The 19325-nt window shown below is 35.3% G+C and overlaps 1 protein-coding gene across 1 annotated transcript in view; it reads left to right on the top strand.

The window, feature by feature from the left end:
- The first annotated feature begins 539 nt into the window (after positions 1–539).
- DDX4 (DEAD-box helicase 4) overlaps positions 540–19325 on the top strand; it is a 73715-nt gene continuing 54929 nt past the window's right edge. Inside the window, exons 1-2 of the mRNA XM_014860354.3 lie at positions 540–611; positions 5486–5546. Coding sequence (XP_014715840.1) covers positions 540–611; positions 5486–5546 — 133 coding nt within the window. The remainder of the gene's footprint in view (positions 612–5485; positions 5547–19325) is intronic.

Here is a 19325-nt window from a genome sequence, read left to right as displayed (position 1 = left end):
TTGGCGAAACTAGTTGTCCTTTGTTGGAGGGATTTGGGGCTCCTAACCCGTCTTCCCCTTCCCCGCCAGACTTCAAGACCTTGGGCCCCGTCCCCCTCCCCCAAGAAACTGTCAAAAACCCCAAACCGAGCATCTTATCCAACTTTGAGGGGAGAAACCTTGAGTAGTCTCAGAATTTCCCCTCTCTTTAATATCCTAATAAGCCGTTTGGGGACTCTTTGAAGAAGATAAATTCTGTGAACAGATTTTGGGGTAAAGCTTAAGCATCAGTGGGGACATAGCGATTGCTAGAGTGATTAGGTAAGTGGTGCAACTAATTTTTAAAGATAAAAAGGGTGGATATCAATGCTGCCTCTAGGTAAGAAACAAAAGTTAATTCCCCCTTTTGCAAAGATTTTTGGGGAAGATCAGCACCTGGTTGAGTAGGTTCAAGGGGTGTATGTGAAGTGATGGTTTGTGCTTATAAAGATACGGTTCTCATCTAATTAAGGCCAAATGTGCACGTTTGTATTTGTATTAAAATAGAACAGGGAGCCACCATGGGAGATGAAGACTGGGAAGCGGAAATAATCAAACCTCATATGTCTTCCTACGTTCCTGTATTTGAGAAGGTACTAAAATTAAAAGTTTGAAATTACTAAATGCTACAGATTTTATCAAAGTTGAACATTACTGTGGTGGGAAAGTTCTAAATTGTAGTCTGTTTCAGTATGCTCAGTTTATCTCCATGTGACTGTTATTAACTATTTTATGGGGCATGCTAAGCCTCAAATAGATTAAAATAGTCTGAGGTAATTTGATAATTAAAAACTAACATATAGTAGTAGTATTAACTTAATTGGAGTCTCAGTGGCTTAGGACTTATTGTGGGTGAAAGCAGGCTTGTACAGATGTGGTTGAATGTCCCTGAGAGACAGTTGTATAGAAAACTAATATAATTTGGTTCTGGGTGACATTTTGAATTCTTAAAATTAGTTTTATACAGGGAGGGCTCTCAAGATAAATACTTTATGCTGATTCATATGATATTATCAGTTTCATCTTCAAATGTATGAGTCATCAGATTTTTTTCTTTAATGGAATTTGGGGAGTTACACTGAGATTCAGAAAGAGTCATCCTTCAGTAGGTTTTTGGGTTTCAGTTTTGACTTGAAAATTGACTCAAAAAAGAGTTAACAGACTCTACTTAGAAGATACTGTATTTTAAGGGATTGTTTTTGCGTAAGTGTTACCTACTTGAAAATGTTTCCAAAAATTGATTTTTTTTTCTTTAGAATTTTCCGTTAGTGTTTGTTAGTCAATTCTGACACACACTTTCTGATTTCAAGTGGTGTCTTAGTGGAAGTTATTTCAAACAAAAGTATAAAATATGTAATCCTTTGTCTTAATTGGATTTGATCTGTATGTAAAGTTTACATTAAAATACCCAAGATATTAATCTGAATTTATCGTGTTTCTTGTTTTGGAACTTATTTTAGAATTAACGTTTTTTGTATGCTAGCTTTTTATAGTCCTCTTCCCATCATAAAAATATTGTAACAACATTGGGAAAAGAGGAGAAAAGTCACCTAACAATCTTGCTCACTAGCACAAACACTCCTGTTAAATTTTTGGCAAATTTTCTTCTGTTTTTCCCAAACATATTTTTATATAGAATGTAATGATAGTACTTAATAGTAATTTTTGTTTCCAGCTTTTGCACTCTTCACTAACTATTCCATATTACTATGTAAAAGTACTTTCTTATGGTTACGTAATATTTCATGGAATAGATCTATCATATATAATTGATTTTCTGTTGGTGGGAATTTAAGATGTTAGCTTTTCACTCTATTGTCATGAATATATACAGCTTATTCTTTATTTTAATTTGAGAATATTTTTTTCAAAAATGGAATTACTTGGTCAAACGATATTTTATGGTTCTTTTTTTCCTTGGTTCTCAGTAGATTTGTTGTAATGACTAGGGTGGGAAGGTTTTAGATCAGGTGGAGAGGAAAGCTTCCCTGAGACATGAAGGAGTCTCAACAAGACATCATGTGCAAAGGTCCTGAGGAGGGAGCAAATTTGGGGTATTAAGGGAACAGGAAGAAGTACAACGTATTAGTTTCCTATGGCTGCTGTAACAAATTACCACAAACTGGATGATTTAAAGCAACAGAAATTTATTCTCTCACAGTTCTGGAGGCCAGGAGTTAGGAATCAAGGTGTCAGCAAGGCTGTGCTCCTCTAGGCTTTACGACAATCCATGCCTCTTCCATCTTCTGGTGGCTATAGGCATTCCTTGGCTCATGGTTGGATCTCTCTGCTCTGTCTTCACATGGCCTCCTCTGTGTGTTGGTGTTAACTCCCTTTGCCTCTCTCTTATAAGGACACTTGTGGTGACATTTAAGGCCCACCCAGATAATCCAGGGTGATCTCCTCCTCTCAAAATCCTTAATTATATCTGCAAGAATTCTTTTTCCAAATAAGATAAGATTTACATGGTTCAGGGATTAGGGCTTGATCTCTTTGGATGGCCATTATTTAGCCTACTATATCTAGTTTGGCTAAAGCACAGTGAGATAAGACAAGAGTGGTAGAAAATGAAATCCAAGAAGGAAAGGGAAAAGGAGAGGGAGAGAACCCTGGAGATAGTTGTGTACATAGAGTTGATAGGACTGGATGTGGGTAGTGAAAGAGGAATCAAGGGTGATGGCTAGGTTTTTAATTTAGGCAACTAGATGGATGATGGTGCCATTTACTGATGGGGAATATATAGATAATGAACAAGTTTGGAAGGAAAAAAAAAATCAGGAGTTCTCTGTTTGCTGTGTTCAATTTGAGATGCCTGTGAAAACAAGTAAGGATGCCAGTCAGTGGGTTATATGAATTTGTTGCTTAAGAAGAGGGATCAGGGCTATAGATAGAAATTTGGGTATTATATGTATATTAATGGGATTTAAAGCTATGAGATTGGATAAGGTCGGATAGAGTAAGACACACTTAAAGGGCTCTGCCATGAGCTCTGGACACTCTACCTTTAGAGGTCCAGTAGAGGAGGAGCCGGCAAAGGAGATTGAGGAGGGAGTGGCTAGTGGGGCAAGAGGAAACCAGGGGAGTGTGTGTTCCTTAAGACAAGATGAGAATGTTATAAAGAGGAAGGAATAGTCTGTCATTTCAAATGCTACTGAGAGCTCTGGTAGGATAAAACATAAAAGTAGTTATTTTATTATATATTTTCCTTATTTAAAAGCATTTTCAGTGCAGAGGTAAGGATGGAGGCTAGACTGGAGTGGCTTAAGGGAAGAATGGAATATGAGAAAGTAGAGACAGCAACTGTAGACAAGAGATTTTGTTTTAAAGAGGACAGAGAAGTGGTCCATTTGCTGGAAGGGAATATGAAGTTAATTTATTTTTAAAAGGTAATGGAAGAGGTTAAGAATTTTTTATGATGAAATTCGGTTGAAAGAATTTTTTGATGTCTTATTTCAAAATTTGCCTTGGAATTTGTAAGTTCCATATATATGGGATATTAAATTCCACAGCCTGAAGATTGTCTAATAATAATAGTTTTTCAGTTCTTTAGTGCCAGAGTGTTTCATTACCTTTTATCAGCTTTGTAACACTTACAAAACCAGCCTTTTTTGGGACTCTATTCGCCCAATAACACTTAGGCCACTGGAAAAGAGAAAAAAGTTTCAGGGTTTCACTTTAAGTAGGGAAAACTGGATCACTCTTCTTGTTTATGTTAATGTCTGTGGTAATCATAAGTTGGAACTTTTTACTGTTAGAAGCCCAAGGCATTTCAAGGATACCATTGTCTTTCTGTTCTTAATAACTCAGAAAAATAATCAGATTACTTTTGAGCTTTATAAAAGTAGTTTTTAAATTTAGTGTCTTTTGTGAAAGAAATTTTAGAAAATAAGTGTTACCTGAAATATCTACCTTGATGCACTCCCTCCAGCTTTGGATTTATTTAAAGGAACTTATTTGAAGGAATACTGTGACTGTTTGCAGTAAGTTAAGGTATTGTCTGTAACTTTTAGATCACCTTTCCTTTTTGAATTTTTGAATTCTGATTTTCATTTGAAAACATTTCAGAGCTCTGTTCTGAAAGGTTGCCCCAAGTATAGGAAGCTTATGTGAGAGGACATAAAAGAGTGGATTAATGATGATAAGGACACCTTAGGAGTTAGAAGTGAGAAAAAAGTTAACTCAAGTTGTTGTTAACCCAAGGATACCCTGAGGAATGTTGGAAAGTTCCAAAATTACTTTGAAAGTTATTGATTTTATAACATAGTTATTTTTCTGAGTCCAACAGTCATACCATTGCAAATGTAATGTATATGCATTGATGGTGAATACATTTTTTTTTGAGACTAAAGTAGGGAAAACGGGACAGTCAGTATTTGTGAGCATCAAAGACAGTCTTCACCTATTTCTGTGACAAGTTTGATTGAAATTAACCGTGAATATTTGGACTCTATAGCTGACATACACCACTTTATTGGATTTGTAGTGAACCTGCAAGATACATATACAGTCGTGTGCCGCATAATGATGTTTCCATCAACAACGGACCGCATATACAACCGTGGTCCCATAAGCGTAGTACCATATAACCTAGGTGTGTAGTAGGCTATCCCATTTAGGTTTGTGTCAGTACACTCCATGTTGTTCCTACAATGACAGAATCGCCTAATGCATTATTTCTCAGAATTTAGCCCTGTCATTAAGCTACACGTGACTGAATAGATACATAGTTTATAGTAAATAAGTGAGGTTTTTTTTAGAGTGAGTTCCTTTTTAAAACATGTGAACACGTTAATTTGTTTCACTTTATATAAACACATTTGAAGTTTAAAAAATAAATTTCTGTAGTACTTTACTGTAGAAACGGTTATGCACTATTCTGTGCTTTGTACGGTATTGATAAGTGTACTGTAAGATACTGAATTCTGTAAATTGTATATTGTCAGACGTTGATTTGTTCATGTATTACTTTGGTCAGATTTTATTTATATAGTGATAGTATTTGATTATACTTTTCAAGTGTGTGAGTAGGCTAAACTTTTATTTTAAGTAAGGTGTCAGCAAACTCTTTTCACAGAAGGCCAGAAAGTAAATATTTTAGACTTTGCAGGCCTTATGGTATCTGTTGCAACTTTGCTGTTTGTAGTGAAAGTAGCCATAGACATACCTAGATGACTTGAGGGTGGCTGTGTTCCAATAAAACTTTATTTACAAAAGCAGGTGGCCCACCAGGTTTGGGTCATGGCTGTAGTTTACTGACCACCGTTTTAAGTGATATATTAATATGCATACAATGTTAGAGCGAAGATGTTTTGGAATAATTAATAAAGGAATGTCTAGTGACCCAGAAAATCTTACATTCTACAATTGTTTTGAACAAGGCCCAGTTATTAACATTTTTAAATATTTGTGAAATAGATGACACATTCTTATTCAAAGTAGAAAACTAGTCTTTTTTTCCTTCTTACAGGATAGGTATTCTTCTGGAGCAAATGGAGACACTTTTAACAGGACTCCTGCTTCATCATCAGGTAGGTTTTAAGGCAAAAAGGTGAAACCCTTTTTAGGTTAAGGGCTTCATCTAGTGAATGAGGAGCAGACTAGTAGACATCTTGTAGAGAGTGATTTTTAAATTTCCTAGTGAGAATTCGTCCTGCTGTGGATATTTTGGGATGGGGGCCACTTCTAGCTAGAGGAAGGGAGAGAGGTGAGAGTGTAGTGCTATATAGACTGTATTATTTGATTTAGTGGGTTTGCTGTAAAATCTTTGCCCAATGTGGAAGTTGCATGTTTGGCTTTCAGGCTGCTATGGAATTGTCAGGGTTCCTGACATACGGGAGTAGGAGATTGGATTGTAAGGCTGTTGAGCAGCTTACAGTTGTGGTGACCTGTCAGGGTAACAGTTATTTAAAACAAACCATCAAGATGATATGAGTTTCTTTGAGATCTGAAAATTAATTTAGGAAGGGTCCTAGGAGGGCAAGAGAAGCAAATCAAGATAAGGGAGCTGCTGTTTTTCCCTGACCACTTGTTTCTGGCTGGGTTGCCTAAATGTTTTATAGAGTTGAAGTAGATGGGAAGATGGGTGGAAGCGGTAGGACCTGGCCTAGGAAGTTAAACTCAGGGTAGTACTCTTTCATTTTCTTGAAGTCCGAAGTAGGCTGAAATGCTATTTCTACTATATTTTTTTCAATTATTTTTATTGTGGTAAAATACATGTAACATAAAATTTACGCTTTTAATGATTTTTAAGTGGTATTCGCTACCATTCACCTCCAGAACTTTTTCATCTTCCCAAACTGAACGTTAATACCCATTAAACAGTAACTACCTGTTTCCTTCTCTCTCCAGCTCCTGGCAACCACCATTCTACTTTCTATGAATTTGAGTTACTATGAATTTATCATGAGTCTCTATGAATTTGAGTAACTACTACTTTTAAGTCTTTAGTGTGAGAGAAAGCTCCTGGTGGCACCAGGTAGTTTCATCATTTCTGTCAGCAAAAATTAGTGGATGAGGTAAAACATTTTATAGTCAAGGGAGCTGCTGGCTCACTGAGGCCTGTATTAAAGTGCAAAAACCTGTGGAAAGGTAATTGCTAGAATGGGAAGGAGAGTTTGAAAGAGTTCATCAGGTTAAAGCAAATTTAATTCCCGTGTTTACCTTAAGTTCGAAGTAATTATGTTGATAGAAGTTAAGTTTAGAAAACTTTTGCTTTTCCTGTTGTCAAGGTGGATTTGTCTTTCTTGAACATTTAAATGCAGTGGTTTAATATAGAATATTCAGATTCTCCAAAGTTCATGAAATTGCTACCTGCTGAAACCCCAGCAAAAGGCTGATTTTGCTTCTACCATGTGAACCTCATGCATGCCTGTGTACTTGAAATATTCGAAAAAGACAAATGGGTAAAGGTAATCTGTACTTCTTAATATGTCTGTTTGTGTAGATCATTGTGTAATCAGGGGAGACCTTGTTCTTTGAGGTGTCAAAAACCAATTTTTGTAAAGGAATGCAAGTTTAGGTTTATAGTATATTAAAGCATAACATTGTTTTGTGGTGAAATCTTTAAGAAGCTAGATTGAAATAACCACCAACTAAAAGCTAGGACTTTTCTTAGCACTAGATCTCTTAAGGCAAAGGCTAATGAGATGAAATCAGGTAATGAAAAATACAAGATTGCCTGCTTGTCTTCTTCTGGATAGTAAGCACTTTCGTAGCTCTTTTTTGATTAAAAATTTTTTTTCATGAAAATTTTCTTGTTACAGAAATATATACAAGGCTAATGAATGTATACTAAGCCAATACCTAAATTTGCTTATTGTGGAAAAAATCCTTAAATACAGAAGTAAAATGAAAGAAAGAAAATGATCTGAAATCTTGGCTCCAGATTTAGCCACCATTGACACTCTGTTGACTCTGATTTTTTCAGGTCGCTGTATATATTCCCACATATGTAATTATATTCCACTGGCATATTATATATATATATTCCTTTCTATCATAATTACCTGTCCTACTTTTCCTTTGCATACCTGCCCTTATCTTTCATACCCTTTTCATGATCTTAAAATTGTATTTAGATATGTTTATTTTCGTTGTTTATTTCACAAAGATGGAATCCTGTTATACTGCATCTTGCTTTTACTTAATGTTAGTCATGGAAACCCTTCTAAGTCAACTGATATAATCTAATGCTTTCCAAAAATCAGTGAAAAAAATTCACATTACCTGGGTTTACAATGTCAAATACTAGTAACTTCACAGCTTATAACTGAAAATATTTAGTCCCCTTTCTTACTCATCATTTGGCTTTCTAGTATGGAACATGAATATTTAGCTCCTCCTTTTCCCTCTGTACACCCTACTACACTTCTTCCCTTCCCACTCTCCTAATAGTTATCACATTTTTTGCTTAAAAATATATATTCAGTTTTTATATCATCATGGCTGTGTATATATCATTCACATTTGAGCCATGCAGTATATTATGGTTACATTTCCTTTATTATTCAACTCCTGTTTTGTTTCTACTAGAGTTAATCATTACCTTGTTTTATTTACTTTATCTTCTGTGTTTCTATTGCCAGTTCACTCCCAAACCCTCTATCAGAAGCACGGATATACATTCCTATCTATATTTTAGTTTATAATACATCTTTCTAACCACAAATATCCATCACACTATCTATATTCATAGTTTGTAACACATACAGTAATCTATCAGTTTCATTTTTTTTTTTAAAGATTTTATTTTTTCCTTTTTCTCCCCAAAGCCCTTCTGGTACATAGTTGTATATTTTCCGTTGTGGGTCCTTCTATTTGTGGTATGTGGGATGCTGCCTCAGCATGGTTTGATGAGCAGTGCCATGTCCGCACCCAGGATTCGAACCAACGAAACACTGGGCCGCCTGCAGTGGAGTGTGCGAACTTAACTACTCAGCCACGCGGGCCAGCCCCTATTAGTTTCATTTTATAAAAGCCTCATCTTTGATGCCTCCATCTACTCCAATATAGACTCACTGCTCTCTAAGCTCTCATCGCAAGAATTACCCTTCATCTCTTTCCTGTGTCACATTTCATTTTCCCTGGATCCCGTGTTTTTTCTCTCTTGACCCCCCACCCCCATGTTCAGTGGAGCCCGTTTTCCTGCAGCTTTTTAAGATTTGAGATACTGCAAGTGTCTTTACCTTCCTGCTTGATTAATAGTTTGAGTGAAATTTTAGGTTGGAAATAATTCCCTCCCCAAACTTCATGTTGCTTCATTGTATATGAAATTCTAGTGATGCTATTGAGAAGTTTGACAATGAGTCCTTGGCCTTTGTTTATGACAGTTTTTTAAAACTCTTCTAAAGCTTTTAGGATCTTATTTTGTTTTCTGTATTCTGAAAATTTTATGATTATGTACCTTGATGTGGGGCTTTTTATTTATGTACAAGACACTTAGTTGGCCTGTTAAATCTGAAATTCATATCCTTCATTTCTGAGACATTTTCTTGTGTTATTTTTTCTCTGAGGATTATTGTAATTTCATTTAAAGGTTATTTCTATTCCCTTTATTGTTTCTTAGAATGTTTTTTTTCCTGTATTTGTTTTAGTCTGTGTCTTTTATGTAGGTGGCTTTCTTAAAAAGTCTAGTGATCCTTGCCCGCCTTTTGGTGTTACAAGAGTGGAACATTAAAATACTAATTGGAAACTTAACTCTTATGCATGGATACAACTTGTTGACTCATGAGCTCTACTGATTGGCCTAGGCCAGGGCTGTTTTAAGGGGAGAGCAGTTTCCCTAGAGAGGAATCATCTAGTCTTTGTCTAGAGTGTTTAAGTTTTTTAAACTGTTTTCTGTTTCATTTTCCTGTTTCATCCTTCCTTCCCTCCCTCTCTTTCCTCACTGTAGTATTGTACACATCCTGTGCTGCCTTTGCTTATTTCTTGTTTATTTTTGAATGATTTGAATTCTTCTTAGAGCAAGTATTTGTGAGAGGGAAGTGTCAGGGACTTCTAATCTCTCTCATTCCCTGAATGAGCCATTCTTTTTTATGTGTTTTAAAACATGTTATTTCATGTGCATATTTTTTTGTGTGCGTGTATTTCCCCCCAACACCCACCACTATGTTCAAGATATATTCCTAAGTGATGATTGATTTCATCTTTTCTAACTACTGCATAGTATTTCATACACTTTATCACCAAGTTTTATCTAATTCTCTACCCCCGTGATGGACGCTGAGATTACCTATTTCCCTCTACCACCACAAGGATGAGCATTCTTGTACATATCCCTTTGTGGGCCAGAGTGAGAATTTCTTTGGGTAGTAGATTCAGAAGAGGAATTATAGGATCATGGGGTGTACGTGTATTTAATTTGACTAAATATTTAATAATTGCTTTCTAGAATAGCCATACCAGTCTATACTCCCATCAGTAGGACATGAGGGGTCTTATATCCCCATTGACATTATTCAGTCTTTTAATTTTAACCAGTCTCTTGAGTATATAAAGTAAAATCTCATTTTTTTAACATATATTTATCTGATTACTTGTGAGCTTAACTGTCTCTTCATATGCTTGTTATTCTTTTGGGTTTCCATTTCTGTAAGTTGCCTGTTCATATTTTTAGTCCATTTTTCTGTTGGGCTTACTCTCTTTCTCTTATTGATTGGCAGGCATTCTTCTTACATTCTAGATTTTATGCTGTTTTCTGATTTAGACATTGTTGAATATCTCCTTTTGTTCTGTTATCTGTCAACTTTGTCTATGATATGCCTTACTGATCAAAGCTTTTAATTCTGAAGTCAAATGAATTTTTGCTTTCCGGTTTGCTTTTGCAGTTTGTTAAGAAGCTCTTCCCTACCTCTGTGTCAAAAAGTAACCATCTAAGTTATCTTTAGAGTTTTACCTTTTACATTTAGCTTTTAATCATCTTAATCTGTCTTTTTTAAAAAAAATTCATTGTCACCATGTTTATTTGAATGCCATATAGCGTATGCAGTATCAATGTGCATACAGGACTCACAAAAGAGAATCTGACATTAAGACTTTTCTGGTCAATGTGGTCCTTGAGTCTTCAGCAGTTATAGTGGAGTTTTTTTTTCTTTAATTTAAATCATGGTAAAATAAACATAAAATTTACCATCTTAATCATTTGTTAAAATTTTAAGATATTTTGTTAAGACTTTATTCTTTTGGAGTAGTTTTAGGTTCACAGCAAAATTGAAGGGGAAGTATAGAGATTTCCCTAATATCCCGTGTTCCCACATATGCACAGCCTCCCACACTATCAACATCCCCCAGTGGAGTGGTACATTTGTTATAATTGATGAACCTACATTGCACATCATCACCCAAAGTCCGTAGTTTACATTATGGTTCACTCGTGGTGTTGTACATTCTATGGGTTTGCACAAATGTATAATGACATATATCCATTGTTGTAGTATCATACAGAGTATTTTCACTGCCCTAAACATCCTCTTTGCTCTGCTCACTCATCCCTCCCTACTCCTTCAGCTTCTAACAACCATTGATTTTCTTACTGTCTCCATAGTTCTGCCTTTTCCAGAACATCATATAGTTGGAATCATACAGTGTGTAGCCTTTTCAGGTTGGCTTCTTTCACGTAGTAATATGCATTTAAAGTTCCTCCATGTCTTTTTATGGCTTGATAGTGCATTTCTTTTTAGTGCTGAATAATATTCCATTGTCTGGATATACCACAGTTTTTGTTTTTATTTATTCACCTACTCATGGACATCTTGGTTGCATCCAAGTTTTGGCAATTCTGAATAAAACTGCTGTAAACATACGTGTGCAGGTTTTTGTGTGGATATAAGTTTTCAACTCCTTTGGGTAAATACGAAAGAGCATGATTGCTGGATGGTAGGATAAGAGTATGTTTAGTTTTGTAAGAAACTACCAAACCATCTTCCAAAGTGTCTGTACCGTTTTGCATTCCCACCAGTAATAAATGACAGTTCTTGTTGCTTCACATCCTTGCCAGCATTTAGTGTTGTCAGTGTTACAGATTTTGGCCATTCTAATAGGTATGTAGTGGTATCTCATTGTTTTAGTTTGCATTTCTCTGATGTCATAGTTGAAACATCTTTTCTTGTGCTTATTTGCTGTCTGTATATCTTCTTTGATGAGATGTCTATTAAGGTCTTTGACCTCTTTTTTAATGGGGTTTGTTTTCTTATTGTTGAATTTTAATAGATTTTTGGGTATTTTGTCCTTTATCAGATATCTTTTGCAGATTTTTCCCCCCTCTCTGTATCTTTTCATTCTCTTGATGTTGTCTTTTGCAAAGCAGAAATGTTTAATTTTCACGAAGTCCAGCTTATCAGTTAAGTCTTTCATGGATGGTGCCTTTGATGTTTTATCTAAAAAGTCATCATACCCAAGGTCATCTAGTTTTTCTCCTATGTTACCTTCTAGGAGTTTTATAGTTTCGCATTTACATTTAGGTCTCTGATCCATTTTGAGTTAATTTTTGTGAAGGATGTAAGGTCTCCTCTAGATTCATTTTTTTTCACGTCCAGTTGTTCCAGCACCATTTGTTGAAAAGATTGTCTTCATTCTGTTGTATTGCCTTTGCTACTTTGTCAAAGATTAGTTGACCATAAGAGTCTATTTCTAGTCTCTCTATTCTGTTCCGTTGATCTATTCATCTGTTCTTTTGCCAGTACCACACTGTCTTGATTACTATAGCTTTAGAGTAAGTCTTGAAGTTGGGTAGGGTCAGTCCTCAAATTTTGTTCTCTTCCGTCAGTATTGTGTTGATTATTCTGGGTCTTTTGCCTCTCCATGTAAACTTTAGAATCAGTTTGTGGATATCCACAAAATAACTTGCTGGGATTTTGATTGGGATTGTATATTGAATCTATAGGTCAAGTTGGGAAGAACTGACATCTTAACAATATTGAGTCTTCCTAGCCATTAATGTGGAATATCTCTCCATTTATTTAGTTTTTTGATTTCCTTCATCAGAGTTTTATAGTTTTCCTCATTTGGATCATCTATATATGTTGTTAGATTTATACTCAGCTATTTCAACTATGCTAATGTAAATGGTAATGTGTTTTTAATTTCAAATTCTACTTGTTCATTGCTGGTATATAGGCAAGCAGTTGACTTTTGTGTATTAACCTTGTATTCTGCAAACTTTCTGTAATTGCATATTAGTTCCAGGAGTTTTTTGGTCAGTTCTTTTGGATTTTCTATATAAATGATGATGTCATTTGTGAAGAAAGATAGTTTTATGTCTTCCTTCTCAGTATGTCTACTTTTTATTTCCTTTTCTTGGCTTATGACATTAGCTGGAACTTCCAGTATGATTTTGAAAAGGAGTGATGAGAGGGCACATCCTTGCTTTACACCTGATCTTAGTGGGAAAATTTTGAGTTTCTTACTATTAAATATGTTAGCTCTAGGTTTTTTGTGGATATTCTTTATCAAGTTGAGTAAATTTCCCCATCTTAACTATTTTTAAGTGTATAGTTGAATCCATCCTTTTGAATATGGTGTGAAATAGAGATCCAGTTTTTTCTGCATATGGTAACTTCTTTTTGTTTTCTTTTTTTGTCTTAAAGTACTGGATAAAATCTGTTCATTGAATAGGAGTAGAAATAACAAGCATTTAGGTTTTTCCTCATTTCAAGGGGAATCCTTCAAAATTTTTATGATTAAAATATGTTTGCTTTAGGCTTCTGTTAGTTGTTTTTTTTTTAAATCATGCCAAGGAAGTTTCTTTCCATTTCTGCTTGAATGTTAGTTTTGTTCAGTAATGGCAGTTGAATGTTAGCAAATACCTTTTTGGAAATTACCGATTTCTCTTGTTTTTCTCCTTTAAATCTGTTAATGTGGTGAAATAAATGGATTTTTTTTAACTTGAACTAATTTTGTATTCCTAGGATAAGCCCTACATAGCTTTTTTATTGCACTATTGGATGAAATTAGATGTTTTATTTAGCACTTTTGAATCAATCTAAGGTTGGCCTGTAGTTTTCTTTTCTCATATCCCCTTTTGATTTTGGTTTCAAGCTTTTCATCTTTTTAAAAAATAAGCTCTGGAACGTGGAGATTACCTGTTTATTACAGGTTTAGTCGAATTGGTCCACAGAAATGTCTAGGCCAGGCCAGGTTTTTCTGCTGCTGCTTTTTTTTTTTTTCTTAAACATAGTGTACACCCACATTCAATATTTTTAATAGAGTAAGATACACATCACAAATGTACAGCTCACTGGATTTTGACAAGCTGAATATGCCCTTGTAACCAGCATCCAGATTAAGAAACAGCATTAGCAGAACTGTAGAAACCTTCTTATGTCTTCCTTCAAGACACTATTCTGATTGCTAACAGCATGGATCAGCTTTCCCTATAAATAGCAATCATATGAAATAGAATTATACATTATGTTCTCTTGTGTTCAAGTTTTTCTCCCTATTGCTAGAAGTAGTTGTAGATTATTCATGGATATGTAGTATTCCACTATTTGGATATACAATAAATTATATTGATAGACATTTGTGTAGTTTCCAGTATTTTTCTATTATGAATGTTTTCCAGTACATATCTTTTGGTGGATATAAGAATCTTACTAGTCAGAATGTGGTTGGCAGACCAATAGCGTTGATATTGCCTGGAAACTTCTTAGAAATGCAGAGTCTCATGCTCCACCCAGAACTACTGTATCAGAAGCTACATTTTAACAAGATCCCCAGGCAATTTCTATGCACACTACTGTTGTAATTATATGCTCTCTAGTTGGAAGACTGGATGTTGATGATTTATAAATATTCAATCTTTCAGCCACTTGAAATAATGAAGGGGATTAGAGTCAGGACAGCTGGTAGTCCTAAGTACTGATAGGTTGTTTCAGAAGTCTTTGCTGCTAACTCTTTTCTCATCCTCCCTTATTCTTCCTTACCTTGGGTTAAGCAGATCACTCTGGAGGAAGGTTGGAAGATTATAGAGGATTAGAGCTCAAATTGAAGTCTTATAGCTTTTGGTTCTTTGGATTTCTTTTTTTTAAGTTCTTGTTCAAAATCTGGTACTTCTTCCTGGATCTGTTCCAAATGTGACTGTATGTAGGAGATATTCTTTGTGGTCAGTTCTTGGGGATTGCTTTCATTAACTTAAGTTCATTTTAAATTCAGTTTATTTTTATTTCCTTTGGTTTGTCTGACAGGTTTCAGAGCATTCAAGAAAAGTAGCTATACTCCTTCATTTATTAGTATTATTCAATTCTTTATTGATATTTTTGTTGCTGTGTATTTATTATGATGGAGATTGACCTGATAGAGTTCACTGACAGCATATCATTACATTCGTGAAAGTGAGAGCAGTAATCCCTGAAACTACTGTGAGGTTTAAAACTACTAAAAAATTTAAATGTAAAGAAACTAATTACATATTTCATGTTTATTGGGTGCTAATAGCAAAGATGGCAAGATGGGTTAATTCTTACTTAATACATATTTTAGACCATAATTTTTAGACTTCACCTCGAGAGTTTTAAAAATCTTGCATACTGGTTCCTGTAATTCTTAAAAATAATTGTATTTGTCCTATGTTTTACTTACTAAATTTGAATGACAAAGTGGGATCTTTTTCAAACTTATTTATAACTTTGTCATCTGATTTACCATCTGGAGATGGCAAGGTGCTTCTGCTATATCTGCTGTAGAGAATGTGTATAGGACTTCAATAAGTAGGCTTATTTATTTATTTTTAAAGATTTTATTTCTCCTCTCCCTCCCCAAAGCCCCTGGTACATAGTTGTATATTTTTAGTTGTGGGTCCTTCTAGTTGTGGCATGTGGGATGCCACCTCAGCATGGCTTGATGAGTGGTGCCATGTGCGTGCCCAGGATCCAAACCGGTGAAACCCTGGGCCACTGAAGCAGAGTGTGTGAACTTAACCACTGGGCCACGGGGCTGGCCCAATAAGTAGGCTTTTAAATCTGATAACTGGGTTCAAATTGAAGTCCAGTCTTCATACTGGCTGAATAACCTTGGCAAAGTTGCCTAGCTTCTCTAAACTGTTTATTTTCTTGTTTTTAAAATGAGAATAGGGGCCGGCCCCATGGCACAGCAGTTCAGTGTGTACATTCTGCTTCAGTGGCCCGGGGTTTGCCAGTTCAGATCCCCATTGTGGACATGGCACCGCTTGGCAAGTCATGCTGTGGTAGGCATCCCACATATAAAGTAGAGGAAGATGGACACGGATATTAGCTCAGGGCCAGTCTTCCTCAGCAAAAAGAGGAGGATCAGCAGCAGTTAGCTCTGGGCTAATCTTCCTCAAAAAAAAAAATAAAATGAGAATAAACCTCATAAGTTTATGAGGGTTAAATAACCTAGTTAATATGCATAAGGGCCTAATGTAGTGCCTGGTACCTCTTGGCACTCAATAAATGAGAATTTTCTCGTTTACATCTGATAACAATTAGCTGTCTTGAATTTGACCACTTGTTTTAGTTGTCAACTAATTTTACTTAATCTACGACTATCATTGACTAGTTGAATCTTAACTTTTCTTTTGTATGTTATTTTTTCCATGTTTCCTACTAGTTCCGATCTTTTAAATTGTTTTTGGAATGAATATAATTTAGCACAGTTTGGGGATGGAAACCCTGCATTCTGAGCTTACCCGTTAGAGGTTCTGTTATTTTGGGATTTTCACTTAGTTTAATCTCTTCTAAAAACTAACAAACTCAGCAACACCTACCCTGCCTCCTAATAGGGTTATTATAAGGATATGATCAAATGAGGTAATGTATATGAAAGTCCTTTTGTAAAGTATAAAGCTGTATACCAGTGTAAAATGCTTTTATTGGAGACAGTGCCTTGCATTGTTTAATTATATCCACTATAATTTTTCTATTTTATTTGACGAAACAGTCCCACAATTGTTGGGGAAAGAAACTTTAAATATAGTGAGAATTTGCTTTTCTCTCCATACATAGTTGACAATTTATTAAAATGGATGAAGCTGTATAAGAATATAACCATATCAGGTTTTTTCCTAAATTCCAAGCATGATTAAGGTTTGTGTGATACGATATCATAGGCATTCTAGTTAAGGAGCTGCATTTCTCAGAAAGCCTTTACGTGTTCTGTAAGTGACCTTTCTTTACTGGTAGTAAAATATAGCTAGCACAAATTTAATTAAATTTGCTTGACATGAGTGAGGTTTCAGAATATAAAATTCCATGCTATTATTATAAAATCATCCCCCCCCTTATTTGTATGGTAATTTTAATTTTTGGCCTTCTGTCTTGGTAGTTGCATTTTTGTCATAGAAATGGGGACAAGTGTGGCTGTAGATACCATAGGAAAACCAAATGGACATAAATCTCGTGGATCTTAAGTGCAAAATGAGTCAGATGAAGAGTTACGTAAAATTATAGGAGATGAAGGAGGAAAAAAATCAGTAGTGGCTAAATGGTATAAATGCTGAAAGATAGAGGAAGTCTTGGGAAGCCTATACAGAAACTTAACTTAATGGAATGAAGGATGTTGTAGGCTGTTTCTTGAGCCTAAAACAATTCCTCTTGACTCTCAAGAGCCTACCTATTCTTATACATAAGTTACTTTCTTCTGTATTTGAATACCACTATGCTAAAGTCTGCTTTATATGTTGATTCAGGATGGAAATATGAATGAGCACGCTATTCTCGTTTCTGTTGATGTCTTTGTTTCACAGCTTGGGAGCTACCAATCTTAGACCAGTCCTGTTCATTAGAACTTTCTGCAACAATGGAAATAGTCTCTAGTTGCACTGTATTTGATTGTTGAGCACTTGAAATGTGACTACTGCAACTGAGGAACTGAATTTTTAATTCTATTTAATTTTGAATTTAAAAAGCTGCATGTGGCTAGGGACTATTGTATTACACAGAATAGCTTTAAAATTTGAGCCAGCTAAGGCATAGCTATTCTTATCCTGTGTATTTGGGTAAAGCCTGGCAAACATTAGAAAGTAGTGTTTGGAGAATTGTTAATTTTTCTGGCTGAGTCTTTGCCTGGAATGTCCTTGTCCTTGTAATGTTACCTTCTCTTTCCTCTTAACTCATTGCCAAAAGCTAGGCTACTCAGTGATAATGAAACTGGTACTTCTTGTGGAATCCCTTGAATGTTGGAGCAATTAGATTTTGAATAGATTTTTTAAAAAATTATTTATTTATTTTGGTGAGGAAGACTGGCCCTGAGCTAACATCTGTTGCCAGTCTTCTTTTTGCTTGAGGAAGATTGTCACTGAGCTAACGTCTGTGCCAGTCTTCCTCTATTTTGTATGTGAGACGCTGCCACAGCAAGGGTTGATGAGTGGTGTGTAGGTTTGTGCCTGGCCTCCGACCCTGTAAACCCCAGGCTGCCGAAGCATATGAACTTAACTGCTACACCATGAGGCTGGCCCTGTGAATAGATTTTCTTAAGTTGGCTTTGAGTTTTCCATGATCTGAGAGCATTTGAATTTAACCTAGTTACTGCAGCCTGGAATTCAGCAGCTTTAGGTTACTTGATGAATTGTCTAGCCTTGTCAAGAGAGAAGGAAACTGGTATGAATTGTGGTGCCAGAATTTATCAAGAGGAGGAACATATAGAAGGAGGGATATGTGACTTAAATATTTTTCAGCATATTTTATTATTGGAAGTTTTATTTCTTTTGCCCTGTTAAATATGTAGCAACTAGTGAGAGTTAAGAATTTAAGGAATAATGTATTACCTGTGACTTTATTGTAGAACTTTTATTGAAGAGCTTTTCATAAAAGGAAATACCTACTGTATTAAAAACGTCACATATGTAAATTGTAAAGCTTAATATAAATGTTTTGAACCACCACCCATTTTAAGAACATTACTAGTACTGTTACATAGTTTATGTTCTCTTTTCCGATTCTGTCCTGTTCAGTCCTCATCCTGCATTGTTTCTTTCCCTTCCTCTTTTCAAAAAACTCTATTGCATGTGTGTGTCTTCCCAAACACTATATTTAAGTTTGTTTCTTTGAGTTTTGCAAGAATGGTACCTTACTATATAGTCTTAGTTCTGCGATTTGAGTTTTTTAGTCAATATTGTTTCTAAGGTTTATCCATGTTGTCACTTGTAGTTCATTTATAATCATACTCTGTTGTGTGAATATGCCACATATACATAAGATGTATAATACTATATAATATAGAACATAGTGTATGTAATACTCTGTTGTGTGACTGTACCACATAATTTTTTTCTCTTCTGGATGCACATTTGTTTCCTTTTTTGCTGTCATGGACAAAGCTGCCATGAACATCCCTTCTTTTTCTAGTTAAGTATGTTTTGAAGTCATGAATGATGTGGAATTATATCATATACTTTATCTATGGAGATAATTAGTTTTTTAAAATCTGTTAGTGTTGTTAATTATCTTTGTTAGATGTTCTGATGTTAAAATACCCTTGCGTGCTGGAATAAGCCCAACTTGGTCATAATGTTGTATCTATTCAGGTTACTGTTGAGTTTGGTTTGCTAATATTTGTTTTTGGGATTTTGAATCTACTTATGAGTAAGGGAGGTTTATAATTTTCTTCTATCCTTGTCATATCAAACTTATGTTGGCCTTGTAAGGGAGGAGAAATTTTCTATCTGCCCTTCTTGGTTCTTTGGCTGGTCAAATAATCAAATTGATGTAAGACAGATTAACAGGAGAAAAACTAATTACATATGTATGGGAATTCCAAAAGAATATGAGACCCACAGGTAGTCAGGCAGTTGAAGCTTATATGCTATCTAGAGGTAAAGAGAAAAGGGGGTAGGAGTCTGAGACTTCAAAGGTGAG

This window comes from Equus asinus, chromosome 10, assembly GCF_041296235.1.
Source record: "Equus asinus isolate D_3611 breed Donkey chromosome 10, EquAss-T2T_v2, whole genome shotgun sequence".
In the NCBI taxonomy this organism is placed as follows: domain Eukaryota; kingdom Metazoa; phylum Chordata; class Mammalia; order Perissodactyla; family Equidae; genus Equus; species Equus asinus.
The sequence above is the reverse complement of the archived record's forward strand: the minus strand, read 5'-3'. Positions and strand labels throughout refer to the sequence as shown.